We start from the raw sequence: 25,978 nt of genomic DNA on the forward strand, positions 1-25,978 counted from the left end.
TAATTAACAATTTGGCTCACGAAGACATATCGCAATATTCCCATGTATCGATGTCTTCATGCAATGCAGCTCTGGGTAGTCACACTTATCGATAGGCCGCGCACTCCACGTGTTTTTCGTTCATTTTCTCGCAGCGCGCAACACGTGCAGAGGTTTCTCTCCGTCTATCAGTTGATTTAGCAGAAAACGTAGATAAAATGGCCGACGTGGGTAAGTCTGGCAAGTGATGAATTAAAGGAGTGCCCAATTAAACGGACTATGCGCCAACAGAAGTACGCAAAGAGAAGAAAAAGAAGAAGATCAAGGAGGAGCCCTTGGACGGCGATGACATTGGCACGCTGCAGAAGCAGGGCAACTTCCAAATCAAGCCCTCCTCCAAGATCGCCGAGCTGGACACCTCGCAATGGCCGCTGCTCCTGAAGAACTTCGACAAGCTGAACATCCGTTCCAACCACTACACTCCGCTGGCGCACGGATCGTCGCCCCTGAACCGCGACATCAAGGAGTACATGAAGACGGGCTTCATCAACTTGGACAAGCCGTCGAACCCCAGCTCCCACGAGGTGGTGGCCTGGATTAAGAAGATCCTCAAGGTGGAGAAGACGGGCCACTCCGGCACGCTGGATCCCAAAGTCACGGGTAAGTGATGCGCGTGCTCGTCTCCCCCCATACAAACCTAACCTCATTGTGTGCCGCGTGTTTTTTTTTTTCTCGCAGGTTGCCTTATTGTTTGCATTGACAGGGCCACCCGGCTGGTGAAGTCCCAGCAAAGCGCCGGTAAAGAGTACGTGGCCATCTTCAAGCTGCACGGAGCCGTGGAGTCGGTGGCCAAGGTGCGTCAGGGTCTGGAGAAGCTGCGCGGTGCCCTCTTCCAGAGACCTCCACTCATCTCCGCCGTAAAGCGTCAGTTGCGCGTTCGTACTGTCTACGACAGCAAGCTGTTGGACTACGATGAAACCCGAAATATGGGTAAGTCAGAAGTTTCGTTTATCCATTCTCGCCCAGAGCTGGTGCGTCGCTGCTGGATTAGTTTATCCTGCAGAGGTGCAGCCTGCTTCAGCCAGTGAAACACCAGTATTTGCCTAACCACGCAAATGCACAATGTAATTGTTAAAACCTCGTCTTTTTCTCTCCTCCAATTCTGCCTACTCACGTGCTCAGGTGTTTTTTGGGTTAGTTGCGAGGCCGGCTCATACATCCGTACCATGTGCGTCCATCTGGGTCTCGTACTGGGTGTCGGTGGCCAGATGCTGGAGCTCCGCCGTGTCCGTTCGGGCATTCAGTCTGAGCGCGATGGCATGGTGACCATGCACGATGTTTTGGACGCCATGTGGCTGTACGAAAACCACAAGGACGAGTCTATGCTGCGACGTGTGATCAAGCCGCTAGAAGGTCTGCTGGTCAACCACAAGCGCATTATCATGAAGGACAGCTCGGTAAGTTTGGCATCCAGTTGCCGTTTGCGAAGTACCCCATGATATTAAGCCGGCAGGTGCTTGCAATCCCCACGGGCACCTGTGACTATGATTGGGAACAGCAAAGCTGCTGATGTGTGTATGTTGGGCAGCGCTCTTTTCCTGCGCGCTCGACAAAGAATATTCGGTCGACATTTCGTCTAGCAAAAGACCCCCTTATGATATCAACTAATACCTTATTTCTCCAGGTCAACGCCGTTTGCTATGGTGCCAAGATTACATTGCCCGGTGTCCTGCGCTATGAGGATGGCATTGAGATCGATCAGGAGATCGTCATTTGCACCACCAAGGGTGAGGCCATTTGCCTGGCCATCGCCCTCATGACCACAGCCACCATGGCCTCCTGTGACCATGGTGTGGTGGCCAAGATCAAGCGAGTGATCATGGAGCGCGACACATACCCGCGCAAGTGGGGATTGGGACCAAAGGCGTCGGCCAAGAAGGCGCTCATTGCCGCCGGCAAGCTAGACAAGTTCGGAAGGCCCAATGAAAACACACCTAAGGAGTGGCTGACCGGTTATGTCGACTACAATGCCAAGAAGCCAGCAGCTCAAGATGTCTCCGCCACAAACGGCTCCAGTGAACCCAGCAAAGTATGTTTTTGACAATGAGTTCAACCCGGTAATCAGTTGCTAAATAATTGTGTTCCTTCAGCGCAAGTTAAGCACCTCCAGCGTAGAGGAAACTGCGGCGGCGGCGGTATCCGAGGAGACTCCTTCCAAGGACAAAAAGAAGAAGAAAAAGAAGCATAAGGGCGACGAGGAGGCCCCTGAAGTCGCTGAGGAGGAGGCAGAGCCAGTAGAAAAGGAGAAGAAAAAGAAGAAGAAGAAGGACAAGGATAGGGAGAGAGATGAAGCTCAGGAATAGAAATCAGAAGTTTCTATAGGATTAGGTTTTAAAGATAACTCTACGCTTTTTTGTAGAGGCACCTACCGATTGATAGCTGTTAGGTTTAAGGAGTGTTTTTATGTGTAGAAGTGCATACAAATTACAAATGCATTTAAGTGACATTCGCAATGCAATAAATTGTACATTTTATTGTGGAACTCTATCGCTAGTTTCTTAAGGTCTTAGCTTTTCCTTAGGTTTTTCAGTTAGAAAGGCAGGGAATACAGACACCAAAGGTGAGTCAACCATTTCATTACTATGTTCTTCAAGTGTGGCTTTCGTTTGCGTTATCTGATGAGCAATAACTTTCGCCCCTAGCTGAAAGATGAAACTTCTCATGTTGAATGCGAGATTGGTCTTACTGAATATAAAGCAAAATAGCTAAGCTCATTTGAGTTTTTAAAACCTTTAACGTGACCTATTAATTACCTAATTTATATTTCTATTGTAGCTTGGAATACTGCTCAAAAAACAAAGCGGGAGTGCAGAGATGATACGGTTAGTATCTATTTGATGACCATCTTCACGTTCTATTAGTTCTGATGAGCATTAACTTTCGCCCCTATCTGAAATTGAAACTTCTCTTGTTGAATGCGAGATTGGTCTTACTGAAAAACTCAAGAACTATAAGCACATGTGGGCTATCTATTTCCAATATATTTTAAAACCCAATATATATTTACAGATCGGCGGAACGAAAACTAAAAACGTGCTTCGAATAAACAGGAATTAAGGTAAGAACGCATTAATTTAAAGTTGGTTTCCTTATTATCATGATGAGCATTAACTTTCGCCCCTATCTGAAATTGAAACTTCTCATGTTGAATGCGAGATTGGTCTTACTGAAAAGAATTTCGATTTAAAAACACGAAAACAAGTTTCGAAGCACTTTCTAACCAAATTTTTCTATACTCTTTACAGATTTGTTAATCAGGTTATCCAATATATGGATTACACCTTTATTAAAAGAGGTAAATATTGAAATGCTAAATTTTATTAAAATGTTTTTAAGTGATGAGCATTAACTTTCGCCCCTATCTGAAATTGAAACTTCTCCTGTTGAATGCGAGATTGGTCTTACTGAAATGACTCATAATTAAAAACAAGCCTCAATCTTTTCGATTGCCCTTCTAAATAAATGCTACTTTCTCTTTACAGATGCGTTCAAAAGATTTTTTGAAAATCATTCAATACCACAGGAATCTTAAAAGGTAAATATATTCAAAACGAATCAGTTCTTAGCGAGAGTCCCTTCTTCGAAAATTAACTGATGTAAAAAAAAAACTGAATTATGTGGCATGATTTTCACATTAACCGCAACAAATCCTACTCCAATAGGTCCTACTGACAATTCTCACAAAAATAATGCATTTTGGTCAAAACAATAACAATCTTGCCTAACAATTGACTCCCCTTTGCCTTTTCAGTTCGCATGCCACTTTGTTGAGTTGAGTAAAAAAAGGTAAAAATAATAGAGCTCGTTTGCCCAGTTTCTAGTGAAAATGTTGAAATAAATATACTGATTTATGTGGCATGATTTTCACATTAACCGCAACAAATCCTACTCCAATAGGTCCTACTGAATATTTTCACAAGAAACTTAAGGTGTGTTTTAACCAGACGTGGTTCTAAGTGAAGTTTTTCTTGTATTTGCAGTTGTGCGTTTGGCGACTTTCCACTGACTGCTCCAATTGAATTCCATTGCATGCCCATTTTTTTTAGGTACAGCACTGCCCAAGACATCATATAATACTTTATAAGCAAATAAAAGAAAAAAACACAAAATGTACAACTTATTTTTAATTAGACTAGGCTATGTGTGCTCTTAACCTAAAACACAGCTGAAGTCTTTGGACCGCCTGTTTTGGGCGGGCAATGGTGGGTCAGGGGTGCAAAAAAGCGCGAAAGAAAAAGAGTGCCGACCGTCGGATGGAGAACTTAAGCACTGCCATGTGTGTGTGCGAAATTAAGCTCCAATGTCGATCCTCAATATCGCATGCCCAATGTTTGATTGTGGCTGGCTTGTCCATATGTTCACATAAACACGTTTTTCGTGACCCGAAAATATTAGCTTGAGTTTTTTGCTACACAAGCAGCTCTGCGTTCCATTCCGACATCCCTTGCCGCGTTGCCTATCGAACGCCATGTTGGATTTATCGTAGTGTGTTTGTCTGTCACTATTTGTGTATGTATTCGGCTATGCTTTTTTCCGTCGCGTTGTCAGCGAGAGCAGCAGGTTATTTGTGAAAATAATTTTAAACTGTGGGCGCACTTGCGGATTTCCAAGTGCTTGCGAACCAACAGACTCCAATTCGAGGCTCTGAGTACAGGTAAGTGGTCCCGAATAGGTGCTAAATTGCGATGCCAAAGGACATTTGCCGGCGTGCGGAATTTTGTGCTGAGTGTAAAGGGTGCTTTTGAGTGACGCATGCGATCGTGTGCGCTTGTATCCATTGCGACGCCATGTTGGATTTTCACTTTGAGGTTATTGATTAGTTTTCCGCAAGGCAAAGAATTAGTTTCAGAGTAACCGTTCAGTGTGCAGAATTACAGTTACTGTTATTGTATTGCGGATGGTAAATAGCTGGTGTAATGCGTCGATTTCGATTAAGCACGAAGGCAGGTAGAATATCGGTATTTAAAGAAGCAGCCAGTACTGTACATTGGTCTTCTATTTCATTATTTGGGTAATTTTCAGTTATCGGCCCACTATTATTTGCAATTAGTAGTTCCCAGAAGATAATTCTCGGAATGAGTGTTACAAAAAGTCAGTTTTACAGAAAATATTTCTCTTTTTACTCGTCCTGTGCAAAACGTTTTTTATCTATGCGCATATACATATAGCACCTAGTTATCACCTATCTTCAGGTAGCTAAATTCATATCATATGTTGAGTATTGTAAAATCAGGACATTTTCCAAAGTTTTCGCCGTCTTTTTCCAACATATTCGCGTAACCCAATTATCGGTAATCGGAAGAAGCACGTGTGCCACCACCTCTCTCATCAATCTTGCTAAAGCAACAACAACAGCCGCTAGCCCATGCCGTTCGTTCCCGGGAAATGTCTGGAAGGCCAGGGCTCACACACGGACCCACACACTCGCAAGCATGCATGTGGCGGTGACGCTGAGTCGAAATCGGGATTATTTTGTGATCTGATCGCAGTGCATTGCGTACTTCTTTGTGGCAGCCGAACTTCAGTGCAACTAGGAGATGAGTTCATCGTGGAACTGAATCACCTGGAGCTCTGGCAACTAAGCGCAGTCAGTAAAAGTGCGGAAATCAAAGCAAAAATGTGTTGATGCTGCTCTTCGCAGCGCATCGCATCGCATCGCATCGCGTGTTTGTTTGTTTGTGTGATGGTGCGGCAAAAGGCGCTAAGCCAACAACTAAAATCGTAAACATAACGATTCTGTGATAGAAAGGCTGTTTGCAAAAAGTGCGTAGTAATTATAATTATAATAAGTGATTTAGTCATGTATTTTACTGTCATAGGCAAGCTGTTAAATTGGTAACTGTGTTGCATGTAAAGCAAACTTTAGCCCGTGTATGTATCTACTGTTTTTTTTTGGCAAATTGTGGGACACCAATTTGCAGACATGGAATTGGTCCAACCTTAAAATTAAACCCCCATATAGTCCTTATGAAAAAATCGATGTTTTTTTATGTATATTTGTCATAGATATGTAGTGTTGTATGGGCGGCGATCTTGTTGTTTTTTCCGGCTAGTGTTGGTAAACCCGCATTAATTAACAGTTCACTTAGCACTGGAAAACGTCCTAGTTTTTGAGGTTAAAGTTTCGACATTGCATTATAATTTTTTATATCGGTTTCCCCACAGCATGACTTACGAACTGCCCCCAATCAAACTGAAAGGCAAAGAACTGATCAAATACCGTCACATCAAGCGAAAATATCCTGTGACCAAGGAATTCCTGCACAGCAACTGGTGGAATGTCGAGAGGTTCATAGTGTACGCTCTCAGTCCCCGTTGCGTCATCAGAAACTATGCCTGGCGACGGCGGCGCACCCGCAGGGTCTGCATCATCCGGCGAGTCCGCATCCTGCTTTTCGATCCGCGTCTCAAGCGGATGATAAAACGCCGCCTGCAGAACGTGCGCCATTGGTCCAAGAGTCTAGTAAATTACTACAAGAAGATGGGCAGAATCGAAGAGCATGAAGAGACGGAGGTGTACCGCGTGGCAGAACCTCTGGCAGCCGAGGAGCTGTCCAAGCAGATGAAGCAGCAACTGGAGCTGCTTAAAACGGGCAAGAGAAGTTTGTCGCTCATTGAAGAAACAACTGCCATTGCGGAGGCGCCGCCTAAGAAGCCTAAGCAGTTGCCTGATATCCCCGAGGAAGCCAGGGCCATTAATGATAGCGATGATCGCCTGGATGCAGCGCCCTCCAAGCAAGCTGCAGAGCGGACACCCACCAAGTCGCCTGCGCAAGTCGCCGCCTCGGAGGATGTCCCAACCCCGGCCACGCCTAGCAAGGAGCAAAGTGGCCAGACAAGCACTTGCTCCAGTGCCGAGAAGACGGACAAAGAGGAAAAGGTCGGCGGCGGCAGTAAGTTCCTGGACATGCTCATCAGTAAGGTGCGCGTTAAAAACTTCGCGCGGGAGAACAACATGCCCGCTGAACCTACTGCGGTCACGTTTTGCACATCCGAGGACGAAGGCAGCACAGACTTCGTGGGCTTTGACGAGAGCGTTCATCAGCCGGGCATGCTGCTCACGCCGCTCGTGCCGAACAACTGCAAGACCACGGAGGGAAACTCTGCCTTCGTCAGCGAGTCGCTGGATGCATACATGCGGGAGCACCATATCAATGACTCGGATTCGCAGGACGATAAGGACAAGTTGCTTGAGCCCATGGGACACGATGGCCAGGTTACTTCGCACAGCATGCCGCCGCCGATGGACATGCCAGCCGTTCCGGAGGCATTGCAGCGGTTGAGAACGGTGGCGGAGAGGCGTCAGTACTTGCAGCGTTGCAAGAACCACAAGATGGGCATCATCAACAACGAAGCCAACGTATACAGAGAGCTGCAGCGGAAGCAGCGCCAGCGAAAGGTCAAAATTGGCGCCATGCAAGCGCTTCAGGCATCCGACTCACAAATGCCTTTTACTCGCCAGGGCTGGCAGGCGGCCAGTTATGTGGCCACCGAGCACTCCAAATACTACTATCAGGTGCGTTTTTGAAAGACTCTTTTTGTTGGACTTTCGTTAACCAACTCCATGTTTTCCAGGTAATACAAGTGGATGGGGAGATGGTTCGCCTGCCTGGCGCTCAGGGTAATAATTTGAAGCGCGAGAAATCTCCGTACCTAAGTAGACTCAGTTGCAAGGAAGAGGAGGAACTAAAGTGCAGCGACCAGTGCTTGGATGCCCGCATTCTGCGGGAACTAAAAGTAATTCCCACAAGAGTGAGCCCTCCAAGGAACCCCAAGATCCTCAACCAGTATCCGCTGCCCGCCATCTTCCGCCCCTGCCCGTTGTCCAAGAAACCGCTGCAGAGGCCGCTGGACGATGACACGGCCGCGTTGCTCCTCGCAGGTGGCAGCATGGCCGTGGTAAGCATGCCAAATGTGGAGCTTGATGTAATGCCGCAGCTGGGTCGCCCGCTGGACGAAATAGCCAAGCGGTACCTGCAGCACATACTGCCCCATCATGACATAACGCGGGAGTGGGCTGAGTTTAGTGTATCTACGCTCCAGGCGCCGCCCGCCACAATGAAGGATGCAGAAGAGCAGGCTTCCCAAACACCAGCTGGTCGTCGGAAGAGCTTCACCTTCGTTATTCCCTATCTCAATGATCGGAATCACATTCTCGTTCGCCGCGTAGTGGACCGGTCCGAGCACTTAGACAAAAGTTTTAAAGAGGAACCCAATATGCTACAAGAGTTCACTTTCCGAGAAATGCTTCCACCTCAGCCGGATGCCGAAGGTCTGGCCTGCGCGGACATGATCAGCGATATGATCAACACTGTGGCCATCAGCTGCAGCGAAAACAGTTTCATAAGCGAAGACCCGGATGCTAGTTCGTTACCCAAGTCCTCCGATCTGAGTCCCGCAAAGGAAGAGGCTGGCAAGGACGCGGATAAGTCAGGCGCCAAGCCAAAGCAACTGCCCAACAAACAAAAGCGTCTGGCCAACGAACTGAGGCGATTAAATGCCACCATCATAGACGCTGCTGCTAGAAAGGCAGATGGTAAGTTGTCTCGTTACTACCTGATATAATATATTAAACAAAGATTATTTCCTTCTCTAGCTAACAAGCCTTGCAGTAAGGATTACTGTCAGCTGGGCTGCGTATGCGCCAGCTTGGCAGGTACGGAGCTACCTGTGCGGGATCACTGCGGCAGGGCAGAGTGCGTTCTGGATTGCCGTTGCCTGAGTGCAGAGGAGAGTCGCGTCATGCGCTTGGAAGCTGCAGATGTAATACTCTCTCTATAACCATTTTATGTGACTATAAAGTAATCCACTATTTTTACACAGGGACGCGGAATTTCCAACGAAGATGCCTTCAACTTGCGCCGTAAGGCCACGGCACGACTGGCCAAAATGGAGAAGGACTTTACCTCCACACTGGTGCTCACCGACAACGAGACGCTGCTGATCAATGAGTCGCAGGGCGACAAGAAGCGACGCTGCACAAAGGCGCCGAAGCGCTATGAGGATTTCGATGACTCTATTTACGACGAGGAGGAAAATAATGTGGTATCGCCTACAACTAGGAAGCAAAAGAAGCACGCCGCTGCTGCTGCGGCTGCCGCAGCAGCCGCTGCAGCTAGTGCAAAGATATCGGCTCCTGCTCTAAGCGAACCGTGCTTTGTGAAGGACACGCACCTGGCCAAGCTGAAGCATTGCTTTGTAGGACTACGACGGCTGTCGAATGTAGAGAACTTGGCCACGTTCTGCATGACCCACCAGCTATATAAGTGCTTCTGTGGCGGTGACTCTCCAGATGGCAAGCCTGTGGTTATCGAGAAGGATCAGTGGAACGCACCAGTGACTCACTTTAATCCAGATCTGGCCGTCAGAGCGCACTACAGCTTCGAGCGTCCGCCGGAGGAGACTTCAACAAAGAAGAAAGGGAAGGAAAAGAAGCCCAAACCTAAGCTGGAGCCGAAAACTACCAAAGAGGATCAAGAACCACAGACTCAAGCAGTGGAGGACCTTCCGCTCAAGACTGAAACCAAACAAGAATCGCCACCAGCTAATTCCCTGTTCAAAGATAAGTCTCCTCTCAAAAGGTCAAATGAGTTGAATAAGATATTCAACTACTTCCGTTCGCGTCCAGATGTCTGCCGGCGAGCTATTTCCATTCCCAAGAACTCTTACCAGCGCCTAAACCAAAGACGGGCGGATCGTGTGCGTCACCAAATAGCTCGCGAGGAGAGTTCAGAGACGAATGAGGTGCTTAAGATGCGCATTCAAGGTGCCGTGGTTTACTATCGCAAGGAAATCGATCGGCAACGAAAGCGAGAGCTGTGCAAAAATACTGTGAGAACTCCCGTGATAGAAGTGCGGAATGAATCCGATATAAGTGATGCTAGCGTGCGTCAGAAGAAGATTGAAACCCCCGCCGAGGGGCCGACTCCTGGCAAGCGCATTAAACTGAATGCGGATGAGCCCCCAGCCCAAGAGAAGAAGGCCCATATGCTGGACATTCAAGTGCCTCGCATCGCCGCGTGCTATTCCCTTAATGCCGCTTCGGTGGACGTTCTTGCAACTGATATGGCAAAAGAAGCAGCTGCTGCTGCCACGGGATCCGCACATGGTTCCATCGATACGCATTCCGCCAATAACGGGTTCTTCTACAACGAGGTGGTCAAGAACATGAACACCCTGGTTAGCAAAAAGATGCAGGATATTGATTTGGCGCTGCAGCGTGAGAGCAAAATAATTCCGTCGCCCAACGAGGAGATTCTTTGCATTATCAAGTGGACTAATTTTCTTGCTGCGTTTGAATCTGGTTTCGTATTTATTTGGGACGTTCAAATGAAGACTCACAGCTTTCTGGCGGCAACCACGACCAATTTGATGCCCTCGGTGTGCGGTGCAATTGGAGTTGTAAACACCAAGTTCGCCCCGGATCCCCAGGCACTGCCCTTGATGGCTCGAATGCTAATGAATTCCATGCGGAATGAAAAGACCAACCGTCTTGCCGTTGTGATGCAGGGCAGGCAGAGTTTCTGGCTAGTCAAGGGATTTCTGCGACATATGCAAGGCAATGCCTGCACAAAGCCCACGCCCTTGACTCATCCGTTGCTCACCAAGAAGATCAATGTGCTGTGCTCGCTGCTGGTGAAGCAGCGCGTCCGGGAAAACGACAAGAAGGCGCATGGTGACGGCGGCGGCGCACCCTCTGAAGTCTTGGCAGCAGATGTTTCGCCTCAAACCTCGCTACTAATGAAGCACCGCTCACGGGATCTCAAACGAAAGTCTCAGGGAGATGAAAGTCTATCCAGTGGGCCTCCAAAATCTTCCAAACCATCTGCTGGAAGCTATCCCACAGCTGCGTCGGTGGCTCTGACAAGCTCTACATCGTCAGCTTTTGCTCCAAGCTCCGGGAAATCTACTCCTGTTTGCCCTGCCAAGTCCAACCCCGCCTCCACTAAAAACAAAAGCAGCGCCTCCGGAATCCGCAGCAATATCGAGTTCAGAAAGGTTAACCACAACGATGTCGATGAATTGCAAATACCCGAGCTGCACCAGACCGACCACCGCTGGGTGGTGCTCGACATCTTCGATGACTTTTCTCACATCTTCGTGCCCTCCTTTAGTGATATGATCTCGCTGACGAGGATTCACAGCGTGATGCAGGTGGCCGAGGAGAGGCAGAAGGTGGTGAAGCTTCAGTTCTTTCCCAACGCGCCGTACGATGCCTTCGTGACGCCGTCGTCCAAGAAGAAGATCTACTTTGGACCGTTGAGTTTGGACATGCCGCCGCCGGTCCTTGTGCTACTGCAAAGTGTCGATCGGAAGATGATGTTGCGCGAGGTTTACCAGCGCGAGCACTCCATTCCAGTACAACGCCATCGCCGAAGCATGGCTTTCTGGGTGCTGCACATTAACGGACAAGTGCACTTTGAGATCGATACGGAGTCGACGGCTAAGCTGGCAGCGCAACAGAAAAATTTCATTGGAACTCCTCCCGGTCTAAGTGTGTTGAAAATTCCGTCGCAGCTGTCCGTGGAAATAGAAAAGAATCAAGATGAGGTGCCACCAGTGGTGGTCATCGACAGTGATGAGGAAGATGATGACGGAGAGAGGCAATTGGTAATCGACGAGCAGGATGATGAGCAGGCAGAGACGCCCGTTAAGCCGGAAGTGGACCGCACAGGCTTCACCATACAAACTTTGCCTTCCAGTGGCGCTCTGCAAATAACGATCTCAGATTCAGCAGAGCCATCCTCACAGCCTGCCAAAGATGTGACCACCTGCCACTTGAGTGGTGGCTTCATGCCGTTCATTGCAAATGTGCCCGTAAAGGTTGGGGAGACGGCTCCCACCACTCAATTCCTGACACCCCAGGTCCAGGTAACCACGTCGCAAGGTGGTCCGGAAACGCTCACGACCAGTTCCTCTTCTCATTTGCAACCATCCAAAATTGCATACCCCAAGATTAACGAGCCATTACAAGAGCTACTCAGCAGTGGAATCCCTTCTGGAGGCATCACGATCACCAAAATGGAGAGCAAAGAGAAGACTTTGCCAAGCGAAACCGTCCAGATTGGCAACAACAAGAAGAGCATCTCTATTACCGGGATACATAAACCAGTAACCAAGGCGGCGTCGTCAACGACCAGAGCTACGGCAGCGCGAGCGACTCCTGTTTCGAAATTAGCACCCCATATAAGAACCGGTGCAACAACACAACCGAAAACATTGGTTAGGCTCTATCCAAAGCCAGCCACTGCTGCCGGGCGGCAATCCCTGCCTGCAAACGCCAAGACGCCAGTAGCGACGCCACGGCAATCCCAGCCAGTCAAAGCGGGAGTTGCCTGTGATAAGCCGCCATTAGTATCTGGCTCCACATTGCCCGCGTTGGTTGAGCCATCCGCTCGAAAGTCTCTGCCCTCGAAGCCTCTAGCTGCTGGGGATCCCATGCCCCCACGACAATCTCTGCCAGCAAAGGTGACCGCCAATCCTGCAGCTTCTCGTCCGGATGCGGCTTCAGTTTCGGGCCAAAATCTCACCAACGCATCTAAAGCTCTGTTGGAAAAAGAGGATATTTGCTACGGCATAATGGTCGCCAAGAACTTGCCACGTTTCCGCGCCAAGGTGGAGGGCTCTGCCTTCATAATCAAGATACCTGATCATGGCGTGTTTCGCTTCAATACTTTCGGATTAGCCGCTAGTTTTCTCAGTCGGTGAGTGTGCACTGCGTCCTTCCAAGATACGAAAGCTTATTAATGCATCTATCAATTTACTTGCAGCCATGTGGCGAAGGATCATAAATTGAGAGAGTTTTTGCCTGCCGAGTGGAAGTTCCATGCCTTGGAGCAGCTCAATAAACAGATGCCATCTAGGAGTCAACAGTCCCTTGCTGCCATCGTAATCGAAGATTGAGCTGATTTTTCATCACATTTCTTGGATACGGATACATATTAAATATGTAAACTGTTTAGTTATATCCAGAAATAGCCTTGTCTGTTATTATGATTTTTGGTCATGCGAAATGACATTCTATTATGTTGTGTATCATAAATAATTAATAATTTTAATGATGTATAGCATTATTTAGTTGGAAACACCATTTAAATGTATTTCATACTCACGCCGCATGAGTTTTAGTCTTTGTAAACTATTAAATTTAAATACATGAAAACAACAAAATTTATGGTTATTGGTGGGAGAAAAAAGGAGAAATCGCATTTCAAATTTGCCGCTCTTGCCAGCTGATTGCCCGTTTCATTTCCCAACCGTTTCGCATGCGAACAGCTGCTTGGTATGTTAAACGGGCAGTGAGGAAAACGTCGTGTAAACTAAATCCATTGTTTACGCAGCGCTTTAACTAATTTTGGGCACAGTCTATATCAAAAGCTTGTCACGGCGGAGCTTCGATAGCCAGCTGATAACTGCGAGTGCTGCAACAAGACCAACAAAGTTGGCAAAATACTCCTCCAAGGTCAGCCATAGATATAGAGCCAACAGCACAGGTGATCGGCATAAATCGCTTGTCTAAACAATTTCCAGATATCGCTGGTATCGATCGCGGTGATCGATTCGCGCAGAGTGCAGATACTCTGCCACTGTGATCAGGGGAAGACCACTCAGCTGCTGGACGAGAAGACTGCTCAAAATGGGCTGTGACGAGAAGCGAGAGCCCGCCGGCGGCGGACTGCGGGTGCAGGACATTCCGGCCCTCACCCAGGACCACTGCCGCATGCGGGACCCGGCGGAGGTGGAGCGCATCATCAACGAGTTCCTCATCGGCGGACCAGAGCGCATGCAGATCGTCTCCGACTTCGACTACACCATCACCAAGCAGCGCACGGAGGATGGCGGAGCAGTGCCCTCCAGTTTCGGGATCTTTAACGCCTGCCAGTCGCTGCCGGAAAACTTTAAGGCGGAGACGGACAAGCTGTACCACAAGTACCGGCCCATCGAGATCGATCCCCACATGCCCATCGCCGAGAAGGTGCAGTACATGATCGAGTGGTGGACCAAGTCTGGCGAACTGACCAGCGGCTTCCCCTTCGACCAGTCAGAAATAGATCAGATAGCCAGCAAGTACACTCATGCGCTACGTGACCGCACCCACGAGTTCTTTGCGGACCTCCAGCGCTTGGGCATTCCCACGCTTGTCTTCTCCGCCGGGCTGGGCAACTCGGTGGTCTCTGTTCTCCGCCAGGCCAACGTTTTGCATCCGAACGTGAAGGTAGTCTCCAACTTTCTTCAGTTCCGGGATGGCCTTCTTGATGGCTTTCAGCAGCCGATGATACATACCTTCAACAAGAACGAAACGGTGCTGAATGAGACCAGCGAGTATTACGACTTGGTGCACACCAGGGACCACATCATAGTCATGGGCGACTCCATTGGTGATGCGGACATGGCCTCCGGGGTGCCTGCCTCCTCGCACATCATAAAGATCGGCTTCCTCTTCGACCACGTCGAAGCCAACATGAAGAAGTATATGGACACATTCGACATAGTGCTCGTCGATGACCAGACCATGGACGTGCCCAGGTCCCTGCTCTCCCTCATCGAGAAGCAGCACAAGCTGAACCTAGAGGCCGCCAAGCAGAGGTCGCTATAATTCCGGCGGGGCGTCCACGAATTCAATCTGAAATGTACTCGCGCCACTCCTGCTCTCTCATTAGCAGGCTAGTTGCTAACCGGAACACAACAGAAGCTACTAATTAGGTGGTTAGGCTTAAAAATTCTACTCATCCTAACGAATGAATGTATACTTCATGGACACAAATCATATTAAAGACAACTTTGTGCATTGCAAATGAAATTGGTGCTTGGGTCAGGAAAACACGCTCATTAAAGTCATTTATTAAACGAATTAAGCGATAACACAAATGGTTCAGTCAGGAATTACATGGTAAAGATACAGCAAATGCATTCTATGTTGTTATTTCACCCTTGTCAATCAATTTGGATCAAGCTAATATTTTAAACGGCACGTCATTTTTCAGAGATCTTCGAATTTTATTGTCACGCTCAGTACAACAGTTTTTTAAAAAAAGTTTTTTGGTAAATCGAAAGAAATTTACACGACTAATAAAATATGAAAACATATCCATACTCAACAATTAACGGGTATAATTAATTATTTCAAAGTGTAGCTGTCATTTTTAGTTACTGATTTTCACTGAAAACACGTGCCGGAAAGTTCGAACCGGTTATTTTCCCAACGGGAATCTGGAACGCGCCGTCGACTAGGGATGGAGAACCTGCCAGTCATTCCAGGCCAGTGCTGGGCCAGCTGTCGATAACTTGCTATCGAAATATACAAGAGAAATATACAAATCATTGGCAAATTGGGATTTTACGCATTTCAAATTCGATCGTATCGGCAGGAAACGCGTGTAAAACAGTCGATTTCCGATCGTGGAGCAAGTGTAGCACATCCACCGCGGAATCGCAGCATTTCGAACGACGGCGCAGCCAGGCGAAGAATGCGGAGGAGCGTCGACTGAGCAAGTGCGAACCAAAAGGCTGGTGGGTTTAGTCCGATCCGGGCACAAAAGCAAAACAAAAGCGCAGCGTCATGTTCGGATTCGACGGCGAGTACCGCCGAAGGCCGGTGCAAAGTCTGGGCGGAGCGTCGCACACCTGCGACCGGGACACTGTGATCCGGAAGGCGGCCATGGAGCGCCAGAAGCGCAACGAGCTGCGCCAGAAGGAGAACGGGGCAGTGGTACTGCAGTCTTACGCCCGCTCATTCATCCACCGCCAGCGTCGCAAGCGGGCGGAACGGGAGGTTTTCGACGTCTACCTAATGGGCCACATGGATCGCGTCGTGGAGGACGACAGCCTTACCTTCCTCTTGCGGCGCCTCAATTTCTTCTACAGCCTCCGGGAGGCCAAGGACAGCGAGCGACTGGTAGGGACCTTCTGGTGCGCCCTTTATAACTCTCTAATGCTGTTCCAAATCCCCCACAGATCGAAGTTTGTCAACAGATCCTTCGGCAGCCCTTTCGGCTACTTCAGCATTACTCCCCTGACTCCTTGTGGCTTCTGAGGCTGTGCAAGCTGCTGGACACTTGCCTGCTACAGCTTAGTCTGTCGCACACGGCCCAAGCCATTCCCCTACGCATGCTCGAAACATTTACCACCGTATCCTCTGTCCAGCGATATATGGAGGATGAGGCTGCGTTGTTTCAGTATATGGAGCGCGTCTTTGGCTTCCTGATTGCCCGCAATTACTTTGTGCGACTTCGACGGCTGCTGGACGACAAGTGTCCGCCGCTGGACGGAGAGACCCTGCATGCCCCGAGTCCGCTGGCTGAGGCACTGCTTCAGTTGTTGCTACGTCCCCTGGAAGTGGCCAAAAGGGCGTCCGCGGGCGGGCAGATGTCCTCTATGTCGACGGCGGTTTGCCGGAACTTCACTCGTGACATCTTGGCCACGCCTCACACGGATCCTGTGCGATTCTTTGTGCTACCCTGCTTTGCGCTGAATGTGGACTTCCCATTTGACTTGTTGATGCGTTCGCTCCTCGACGCACTGGAAACAGCTGGATCAGTGGAATCGGACAGCACGTCCAGCCGGCACAGCTTTCTCTTTTACGGTGTAGAAACAGGCCACAAGACTAGACGGATTGACTCGATTTTCTCGTCGTTTCTACTCAACTCCCTTATGGTTCTCGATCGTAGGCAATTGGGTAAGTGCAAAGAATTTCCTTGTATCCATAAGCCATCAGTAATTTGTTATTCTCTGCTAGCCACCCTGCATCAGAGCCCGCTGCTAGTGATCTACGTCCGCCTCATTGCCGAAATGATGCCCAACATTCTGCAGCTGCCCAAGTCAACGCTTCGCGGCCATGCTAATGCCCCACATCGTCACAGGGACGGCGATGACGATTCCGAGGAGTCGGATGATGATGAAGAGCTGCCAGCGGCTCAAACCCTGGACTACGATATGGAACAGACTTGCCGTACTAGCGGTGAACTGAGTGTCAAAGAGCGCGAGTGTCTGCTGGAGTCCATTGCCATACTGAACGAAACGGAGCGGGTGGACTTCATTGTCCAGCAGTTAGATCCGCACATTGAGAACACTCACCTCATCTATGCGCTATGCGAGATCTGTCACAACCTGATGATATACAACAAGCATGCGGTCTTCGAATACAAGTGAGATGCCCATACACAATATTCCTTGGCAATATCTAATATCCACAATATCCATATTCTCGTCTAGATTACTCTATACGTTGGCTTTTACTCCGAAATTCATACGGGCTGTGTGGTTTAAGTTGGCTGCAGAGTCCACTCAACTAGGTTTCTCTGCTCCACTAACCCTTATTTCCAAGGGTGTTGTGCGTGAGTAGCATTTAAAGCCAGCTGATTAGACAATTACTAATGAGGGTTCTCCACGCAGCCAAACATCAAGGAGTGGATCGCACTATTCCTCTTTTGGCCACTTTCTGCATGCTGTTTGGACGCCTGCTGCCCACACTGCATGATGTCGAGTTCGTGGAGAACAAGTTGCTGCTGCAGGTCCATACCACCATCAACCACGTACGACTGATGCCCTTTTCCATAGCGGAAATTGTGCAAATGTCCAAGACGCTAAAGGACATCAGTATGGGCCTAGTGGAACTGGCTTTTCCGGAGACCCGTAGCAATATGGCCAACTACCGCAAGGTCCTGGGTCACACGGAGGCCGACGACAAGAAGTTGCGGCACCAGAAACAAATCTGGGCCAACCTGCTCAATGTGGTCGTCTTTGTGCTCAACCAGATCCACACACGCGACCTCCGCTTAGGGTTCTGCCCGGAGGATCACTGGACCGTCACCAGGCTAGACTTACCACTGGATAGGCCCACAGATCTTCCGCTGACCCATAGCAGTCGTCTTAGGGGCATTCGACCCTTTCAGCCGATTCGAGACTTTACTCGGGAGGACTTCGAGAACGGGCCACCCATGTCCACGAAGCAGATCCGCTCGATAACCATTTTGCGTGAGATACCCTTTGTGGTGCCCTTCAACAAGCGGGTCAGCATTCTGCAGAGCTTGGTCGCTGCCAGCAAGATGCGGGTGCAGGGCAATATGCAAGCCTTTCTCCAAGGGCCCTCCGTTCTGATCACTGTCAGGCGGTCGCATCTTTACGAGGACGCATACGACAAGTTGCGTCCGGATAATGGTAGGCGTCATAGCAACGATTTTTCGTACACCATTTATCATTAATCGTTCACTTTTAGAGCCGGATCTGCGCTTTAAGTTCCGCATACAGTTTGTTTCCTCGCTCGGACTCGATGAGGCAGGCATCGATGGTGGTGGAGTATTTCGCGAGTTTCTTTCGGAACTGATTAAAACTGCCTTTGATCCCAACCGTGGATTCTTTATGTGAGTAGTATTGAAATAAAGTCATTTTCCTAATATATCCGACTTTCCTATGCAGGGTAACCACGGACAATAAGCTTTATCCCAATCCAAATGTCGCCGATCTCTTCGAAGACTATGAGAAGCACTACTATTTCATTGGCCGCATCCTGGGCAAGTCCATATATGAAAACCTTTTGGTCGAACTTCCATTGGCCGAGTTCTTCCTAACCAAGCTGGCTGGCAAATACTCCGATGTCGACATCCACCAGTTGGCATCCTTGGACCCGGAGCTCTACCGCAATCTACTTTACTTGAAGGACTACTCCGGCGATGTAAGTGAACTAAACTTGGACTTCACCGTGGCGAGCAGTTCGCTGGGTCAGACGCAGATTGTGGAGCTGAAGCCTCAGGGCCAGAGCATTCCCGTGACCAACTCAAACCGCATTGAGTACCTGCAATTGATTGCCGACTACAAGCTCAACGTGCAGATACGTCGTCACTGCAACGCCTTCCGAAAGGGTCTATCCAATGTCCTGCCCATCGAATGGCTGTACATGTTCAGCAACAAGGAGCTGCAAATACTCATCTCGGGTGCCGAGATACCGATTGATCTGGAGGATCTAAAGAAGCACTGTGAATACGGCGGTGAATTCTCTCCGGAGCACCCCTCGATTGTAACATTCTGGGAGGTTTTGGAAGGTTTCGATGATCTGCAGCGCCGTCAGCTCCTGAAATTTGTCACCAGCTGCTCGAGGCCACCGCTGTTAGGCTTTAAGGTGGGTATTCAATCACATTTTAAGCCAACATGTGTAACCTTTTTGGATTCCCATGACAGGACCTGGACCCACCTTTCTTTATCCAAAACACGGGAGATATGGAACGTCTGCCCACGGCCAGCACCTGTACCAATCTGCTGAAGCTTCCACCCTTCAAAACTGTAGAACAAATGCGCGAAAAGCTGCTCTATGCCATACAGTCTGGCGCTGGCTTTGAACTAAGCTAAGCACTAAGCTGTCACTCCCCAGAAGGGAATCCCCGAAAACATATCGAATTATCGAAGTATAACAACCCCCACAGATGACTACCAAACCACATACAATTCACCCACCTGGAAGAGCGAATGGATCGCAGGACGGCAAGTTGACAGGCAGGAAAACTATTCCAGTTAATCTATTACCAATGTACATTTGATTACCCCAATTGCTTAGTGTAAAGTATCAAGCTTAAGAGGTCTGTTTATCCACGTTTTCTTTGTTTTTCGTATTACAAACCATAAATGTAAATCAATGCGAGCTAAGAATATTTAAATAAAGGGCAAGCGTTGTCAGTCCGCACGTTTGGTGGAACTCTTTCCTGTTTCCTCGTTCGCCAGCTGCCTTAAAGCGCCGCCAATGCCATGTCCAGCTGCCAGGCCTGTTGAATAATGCGCTGGAAGACCATTTGGGGCGCCGAGGAGGCGAACAGAAAGTCAATGTGATTATAGCCCGGCACCTGATACATCTGCGTGGCGCTGTTCCGCAGCTCTCTGACCAGGCGCTGCACATCCGCCAGGCTGGACAGCGCGTCCCGGCTGCCGTGGAAGATTTGCAGCTGCAGGCGTACATTGGCCAACTGATACGAGGGGGGCGTGGTCCGGCCATATCGCAGCGTATTCAGCCGGGGGGAGTGGTAGTCGTACTGCTGGAATTTGCCTGCGGACGATGCGACTCATTTAATGCCCACCATACTCTGGGATGCCGTGCACAGAGAAAACAGTTTCTCTCTTTACAGATTGAAACATTTTGGAAAGGTTTTAGGCTGATCCTTACTGATGTAAGAATGTGATACATATGTCATATCCAAAAATGTTAGAAACTGGCTCGGATTTCTCGCAGTGCACCCGACTTACCGCTATTGATGAGCTGCCCGAAGTGCTGCAGCTGGCCCCGCGAGATGCCCGCCGGCGTCGTCTCCAGGATGCGTGGCAAGATGCTCTGGCAACGGAAGAGAAGGCAGGCCATTTTGTTAGGCTTAAGCTGCCGCCGAATCGCTTAAATTTTATGAGCAGCCGCCGGAAACAGGACCCCGCCGCACCTCCTCCTCCGCCCCGCCTGACCACTCATGTGTGTATCGGTGTGTGTTCAGGCTGCTATTTCCGTTTCATTGCGACACAAAGCATATGCGGAAGTGCACACAAGCACACTCGCTCACACTCGCACTCACACACGCCCACTCACACATGAGCGGGCACAGGAGCGAGGACTCGGGCCAAAGGACAAGAGGTCCTTGCTTTGATCCTGCGAAGGAGGAGGCGCTGCCTGAATTTATATTGCGGCTATTTGTTTCGAAATTAGCTGCTTACTCGCTCACTCGCCGCATTCTCAGCCCCTGATTAAGGTAAGTGCACTGAGCTTTTCAGTTTTGTATCGAGATTGATATTGATATTGCCACGGGCCACTGATTGAAATTGCCGACGGATTTGAAGAGGCGGCTGCGAGAGGCCTCAATAGAGTCCTTTTCCAAGGAAATGCCAATGCAACTGGCTCACACAGTGGAGTCAATGGGCCGTGGCATGTTTTCATATTTGTGGGAAATGAGTTAAGTTATCTTCAATTAAAATTATTGTGAATGTATCTGTGAAATGTATCTTTTTACTTACTAAATTGAAAAAGTAGTGCGCTAATGAATCTTCCCGATTGCAATTGTAAATATTATTATTTGTGCCTTCTAAATTTAATACCCAACGCAGAAAAATGAAAAGCTGATTGTAAATTAAATGGGACTGAAGAGCTTCGTCAGTTTAATTGGGCAGTTTTGCATGTGGAAATTCCGTTTAAATCCGAAAATCGTTGTTTAAACAGAGTGTCTGAAAAAATGAGCCCACTTTTTGCCGATGCGGCGATGCTGGCCACTTTTTGCGACCCCTCAGTTATAGCATTTTATGTAAATCGGCCGACTTTAAAATGCATGCGTCCTGCGGCGACACATTTTTTGTTTTGATGTTTATTTGATTTTCCGCCTGGCAGTTGCATTTCCCATTTCCCATTTTCCTTTTTGCAGTACCGAGGCAGCCAGCAACTTGTGGCAAATACTGGCAATTTTGTGCCGCCAGCTTGTTTGTGTTTCCCGAGTTTTTCTTTTGCCATCCCTTGCATTTATTTTTCTTACATCTCGAATTTTGTATTTTTTTGCACTTCAGCTGCAATCTTATTCGACGCAGTGCTGTTTTCCAAGAGTGTTGAACTTTGGGCGAGGGCGTGCCGGGCGGTCGCCGGGTTACTAAATATGCACAAATATTTATTCGGACCTCCATCTGGTGGTGCGGGTGGTGCGGCATGTTCGGCAGTTGTCGCAAGTATCGCCTCGCTCCATTTGCTCAAGCTCGGCGTCTTTCATGTATTTGCTTAACAATTTTCCGCTGCCGGATCTGGTTGGTTGACTTTTCGTGGAGGTTATGACTCCGCCAAGTATCTGTGACTCTCGAGTCAAGTGGCAGTAGCTCCGGGAATTTGTTTTCTGAGTTAAACAGTCGCATCGGAAACAATAGTTCGCAAATACCAGTTTGGCAAGTAGTTTTTTGGTGGGAGACACTTTGTTGCTTCAATGAGTTAAGTTGATACTGATGAGTACTAAATTCATTTGGCTAATCACTTAACATAGCTCTTTAATCCACAGCTTAATCCCCTTACTGAACCTTTTGCCATGCTTATTTAAAATGCATTTAAAAGTGTGTGCCACGCCTACACTCCTCACTTATCCCTTGGATTATTCAGCGCCTGAAATGGTTATTTATGGCTGCATATGTGAAAAGATTCGAGCACTGTGTGCGCGGCAACTTCCTAACCCTTATTTGTGCTCTTCGGGCAACTAAAAAATCCAAATCCAGCTTTGCATCGCAGTGTCCAGGGCCGCAGCCAATTGGCCAAAGCGCCACTTTAATAACTTACAAGCGCCACTTGGCACCGAGGTCCGACCCCTATTCCGAATCCGACCCCTATTCCGTCCAACCAACTAACTCAGCTCGGATGTGCGGATGGTAAGCCTTTTGAGCACGCGCCCCGAAAACACTCCGAACACACAGATAAGCCATAAAGTTGCTTCCTTCGTTGCACGCTCGCGATTTATTTGCCATATTTCACGGCAAAACAAAATTTAAATGTACCGTGTGCGCGGGAAACAAAAAGTGTTCGAGGCACCGTGGCGTATACGTAATGTGTGTTATACTCTAGTTAGCCGCCAGCTGGAGCGGCGTTCTCGGGCGGGCAGAGGGGGGAAAGTTTGGAGCACCTTTCGGTTGCACATTACGGCGGGCATTTCTGCTTATCCAGAGTCTATGCGGAAATACTCTAGATATTAAAATTTAGAAATATTGGATCTATTTTTATAGGCACCTATTTGGTTAATCGCATAAAGAAGCTACTGGTGTGCAGTTACTTAACTGATTTCAAGGTAGTTTTGTATATTTCGTTTCGTGTGGATAAAGATACTTGACTCGTACGCTCGCACCAATTAACCCGTTCAGCTGGGCATTTATCACCGCTTCGTAATCCCCTTTTATCCGCATCCACAATAGTCTGGTCGGGCTGGCGGCCACCAGGAAGCTCCGCCCGGCAGGAGCAGCTCGTTTACGCATTTAAATTCAAATAACTTTTATTACCGAAACTAAGGCCTCCGCCTTCTCCCCCCCTCCACCCAATTTTCGCATTCGGCCCTCGATAGTACGTATGTTTGTCTGTTTCCGGGAGTTTCAGGGAAGTGGCCTTGATGGGCGGTGAGAGGCGGGAGTTGGGAGGTGGTCCCACTCCAGAGTGCAATAAAAACTTTTGCATACGAGAGGAAAAAAGTTTCGGGCGCTTTGTTGGCTAAATTATGGCCCGCATATATAATCGTACTCACACGATCCAATGGATAGTCGCTGAAGCCCACGTAGAGGGAGGTGAAGAGGGTGCAGAGGGCGTAGGTGGGCCGGGAGGCGGTGCAGAAGAACTGGCCGCCCACCTGGGTCAGCGCCGTCGCCGGGAGCAGTTCGTGGAGGCCAAGTTTGTTCAGCAGCAGCTGCACGGAGAGAATGCCACCAGTTTTAGTTTCACTTGAACTTTGAGCTGTGTTATTTGCAATTAAAATCAGATTCATGCTTATCCTTTAAATATAGGTGTAATATTTCCTATTCCTTTTAGACCTCTCACCTGTCACTTTGCACTCTTTTTTCCTAGTGTAGCTAAGAACTAAGACAAATGCTAATCTTCTCTAGCAAACTGCGTACTTCCGCGAGTGACAAGAGCTTATCACGCGCGCAACACGCATCAAGTATACGCACCGTGGCCATGGAGCTGTCGCTGGCCAGCAGCCGCAGTGGCGGACTGCTCAGGTGCTGGAGGAATGCCACCGGAGCCATAAGGGCGGCATTGGCGAACCGCGCATTGTACTCCGGCCGCTGCGAGAGCAGCACCAGGAGCACGGTGGTGCCCTGCGAGTGGCCGACGTAGTGCAGCTGGCGGCGATTCGTCCGCGCCAGCACGTAATTCACGATGGCGGGCAGGTCGTAGATGCCAATCTCGTGCCAGCTGAACTGCCAGAAGCGAGCGTCACTTGTCTGGAGCGTGCGGTGCCCGCGGGAATGGGTGGTGCCCCTGGCGTTCGCCAGCCAGACGTCAAAGCAGCGTGCATGCAGCTCCAGCGCCAGGGATCTGCCCCTTCCGCCCGACACGTAGTCCCCGGCGGATCCGAGGAGGCCGTGCATCAGGAGGAAGGGGCGCAGCTGCTGCGGGCACCGACGGTTCTGGGGAGCGGGAATGCGGTGCAGGCTCATCCGGTAGCCATCGGCGGTCTCCACGCGGTGCACTTGGCACTGGAGCTGCTGGCGCTGCACCGCCTGGCACACTGAGTCAATCAACGGCGTCCTCTGACCCCTGACTGAACCAGGCCAGAGCACCACTATCACCATCACCACCACCACTTTCTCTCCGTAGAACTCCCATCCGCGACTCATGCTGCTCGACTTGGAGTGCAGGCTTTAAGACATGACTGTTGCCACGAGACGTGCGAACGGATACTGCGGCTTTCGGGGCATCGTGTTGGGTTTTTGTGTTTGCGTATACGCAACGTGGGTCGCGATGGGGGGTGTGGCAGGTGGGGGAGGCACTCTGAATGGAGCTTAAAATAAACACATTTCCACCTTTTGTTGACTGGCAATCGATGTGCACTGCGCAGGTGGCCTAGAAACGCTAAGACTAATTTAATATTAATTCCGTAATCAAGAAACTATAGTTGGAGTTATTGAGCTGCGCTCAATCGAATTATCCAGACCCAATTGAAGTGGAACTCAAGCTGGATGGTGTTAATTTTGAGCACTTGATCAAATTACCTGCTTCGGAGGCCCGTGCCCCAATTAGCCGGATTAATTTACTTGCAACTTTCCACCGATTTGCGCCATATATGTGCATATAGTTTCCATGCCAGCGATGTGCTGATGAGGGCCAAACCGCAGCCTGCTGCACAATGCATCTGAATGCGGAGACGAAATCAAATATGCACCGACGTTTGAGCACACATCATGTACATATAATGAGCGACTGACCGACTGACTGTATGACTGCATGACTGCATGACTGAATGTTTGAGTGACCGAATGTTTGAGTGACTGGCAGCGGCAGCAGATGTGGGGCAGCCTATGCGAGTTACAGTCCGAATGGCCAGGACGTGTTGAAAATGCAATCGTGCTAATTAAAGCGACCGCGACACAGGCGTGTGAAATTATTATGGAGCGTAGATGCAGCTGCGAAGTCCGTGGAAATGATACGGACGGCATCTAGTGGTTTCTGTGGCCAGAAATTGCCATATTAGAGCGCAGAGGTCCACTGTTTAAAGGGGGCAGCGCCAGTCGAACTCTTCAGCCTGCAGCTCCTTGATATGAACTGCATTCCCAAACTTCAGCAGAAGCCTCAAAACTTTTAGAGTCCTTTTCAAATGGATCGCATCACATATTAAGCGACTTAAGCTGCGAAGTTGCGGACTCTGACTTATGGAAATTCATTTTAGCTCGGGAAAGAAAGGAAATTGCTGGCAAATGAAAATAAAATCAAGGGGCGAAGCTTCAGCTCAGTAAATATGATTCAAGGACACTTGGCTGGCTGTGGAATCCCTTTGGCCACTTACTCCCTCGTGCAGAGGAAACTCTGGCCACCTCCTGCTGCTCCTCCTCCTCGGGAGCCATGTGAAAAAGCGATTTTAATACTTTCTCGCACAAAGCTACTTAAAGTTTGCCCTGCTTGGCGCTTAATTCGTTTTCGTTTCGTTTCGTTTCGTTCCTTTTGTCAACAGCTAGCAAAACAAGCCAAAAAAATAGAAATAAAAGTTTTCGTAAATTGAGTTAAGTTAATTTTTCTTTGTTTTAGCCGAGTTCTTGGCTTTTTTCGCCAGCGCGAAGTTTGCGCTTTGGTTTGCCTAATAAATGTGCGTGCAAACAAAGGGCCACAATGCACGAGCGCGAGCGGGAGGGCACTAGTGGACAGACAGTTGTTGCGACAGCCAAAGGATAAAGGATAATGACAGCCATTAGTATTAAGTGCGCGCTGGCTACTTTGGATCCTCCCCCGATGTAGCACTTTTTTTCTGGCTGGGTC

The 25,978-nt window shown here is 49.0% G+C and overlaps 5 protein-coding genes and 5 non-coding genes across 12 annotated transcripts; 9 read left to right on the plus strand and 1 right to left on the minus strand.

The window, feature by feature from the left end:
* Positions 1 to 106: 106 nt before the first annotated feature.
* Positions 107 to 2,526, plus strand: LOC6613036 (H/ACA ribonucleoprotein complex subunit 4). The gene is made up of 6 exons (XM_032716397.1): positions 107 to 210; positions 271 to 639; positions 718 to 969; positions 1,162 to 1,436; positions 1,664 to 2,068; positions 2,130 to 2,526. Exons 1-6 carry the CDS (start codon positions 198 to 200, stop codon positions 2,340 to 2,342), a joined length of 1,527 nt encoding a protein of 508 aa, XP_032572288.1. The 5' UTR covers positions 107 to 197; the 3' UTR covers positions 2,343 to 2,526.
* LOC6613037 lies at positions 1,470 to 1,609 on the plus strand. Its single transcript, XR_048541.1, has one exon. It is a non-coding gene; the product is annotated as a small nucleolar RNA snoR639/H1 (small nucleolar RNA).
* A 122-nt stretch (positions 2,527 to 2,648) lies between the features above and the next one.
* On the plus strand, positions 2,649 to 2,737 carry LOC6613038. Its single transcript, XR_048542.2, has one exon. It is a non-coding gene; the product is annotated as a small nucleolar RNA Me28S-Gm1083 (small nucleolar RNA).
* Positions 2,738 to 2,894: 157 nt separating this feature from the next.
* On the plus strand, positions 2,895 to 2,982 carry LOC6613039. The gene has a single exon (XR_048543.2). It is a non-coding gene; the product is annotated as a small nucleolar RNA Me28S-Gm1083 (small nucleolar RNA).
* A 147-nt stretch (positions 2,983 to 3,129) lies between these two features.
* Positions 3,130 to 3,218, plus strand: LOC6613040. The gene has a single exon (XR_048544.2). It is a non-coding gene; the product is annotated as a small nucleolar RNA Me28S-Gm1083 (small nucleolar RNA).
* Positions 3,219 to 3,368: 150 nt separating this feature from the next.
* LOC6613041 lies at positions 3,369 to 3,455 on the plus strand. Its single transcript, XR_048545.2, has one exon. It is a non-coding gene; the product is annotated as a small nucleolar RNA Me28S-Gm1083 (small nucleolar RNA).
* A 1,135-nt stretch (positions 3,456 to 4,590) lies between these two features.
* LOC6613044 lies at positions 4,591 to 13,157 on the plus strand. Of its 2 annotated transcripts, none has more exons than XM_032716396.1 (6): positions 4,591 to 4,693; positions 6,205 to 7,555; positions 7,615 to 8,575; positions 8,636 to 8,802; positions 8,863 to 12,743; positions 12,810 to 13,157. In XM_032716396.1, the coding sequence occupies exons 2-6, from the start codon at positions 6,206 to 6,208 to the stop codon at positions 12,940 to 12,942; spliced, it is 6,492 nt and encodes a 2,163-aa protein (XP_032572287.1). In that variant the 5' UTR covers positions 4,591 to 4,693; position 6,205; the 3' UTR covers positions 12,943 to 13,157. The 2 variants fall into 2 exon arrangements, with proteins under 2 accessions (XP_032572287.1, XP_002037527.2); XM_002037491.2 differs by lacking the exon at positions 4,591 to 4,693 and adding an exon at positions 5,453 to 5,802.
* A 176-nt stretch (positions 13,158 to 13,333) lies between these two features.
* On the plus strand, positions 13,334 to 14,945 carry LOC6613045 (7-methylguanosine phosphate-specific 5'-nucleotidase). The gene is made up of 2 exons (XM_002037492.2): positions 13,334 to 13,501; positions 13,570 to 14,945. Exon 2 carries the CDS (start codon positions 13,676 to 13,678, stop codon positions 14,633 to 14,635), a length of 960 nt encoding a protein of 319 aa, XP_002037528.1. The 5' UTR covers positions 13,334 to 13,501; positions 13,570 to 13,675; the 3' UTR covers positions 14,636 to 14,945.
* A 380-nt stretch (positions 14,946 to 15,325) lies between these two features.
* On the plus strand, positions 15,326 to 19,711 carry LOC6613046 (ubiquitin-protein ligase E3C). Its single transcript, XM_002037493.2, has 8 exons — positions 15,326 to 15,934; positions 15,994 to 16,714; positions 16,775 to 17,183; positions 17,251 to 17,372; positions 17,431 to 18,195; positions 18,254 to 18,398; positions 18,454 to 19,153; positions 19,213 to 19,711. The coding sequence occupies exons 1-8, from the start codon at positions 15,599 to 15,601 to the stop codon at positions 19,378 to 19,380; spliced, it is 3,366 nt and encodes a 1,121-aa protein (XP_002037529.1). The 5' UTR covers positions 15,326 to 15,598; the 3' UTR covers positions 19,381 to 19,711.
* On the minus strand, positions 19,609 to 24,392 carry LOC6613047 (lipase 3). 2 transcript variants are annotated; one of them, XM_032716398.1, is made up of 4 exons: positions 23,674 to 24,392; positions 23,253 to 23,411; positions 20,266 to 20,350; positions 19,609 to 20,068 (listed from the first exon to the last, which is right to left on the minus strand). In XM_032716398.1, the coding sequence occupies exons 1-4, from the start codon at positions 24,343 to 24,345 to the stop codon at positions 19,755 to 19,757; spliced, it is 1,230 nt and encodes a 409-aa protein (XP_032572289.1). In that variant the 5' UTR covers positions 24,346 to 24,392; the 3' UTR covers positions 19,609 to 19,754. The 2 variants fall into 2 exon arrangements, with proteins under 2 accessions (XP_032572289.1, XP_032572290.1); XM_032716399.1 differs by lacking the exons at positions 19,609 to 20,068; positions 20,266 to 20,350 and having other exon boundaries at positions 23,331 to 23,411; positions 23,543 to 24,392.
* Between the last annotated feature and the right edge of the window lie 1,586 nt (positions 24,393 to 25,978).

This window comes from Drosophila sechellia, chromosome 2R, assembly GCF_004382195.2.
Source record: "Drosophila sechellia strain sech25 chromosome 2R, ASM438219v1, whole genome shotgun sequence".
NCBI classification, from domain to species: Eukaryota; Metazoa; Arthropoda; class Insecta; order Diptera; family Drosophilidae; genus Drosophila; species Drosophila sechellia.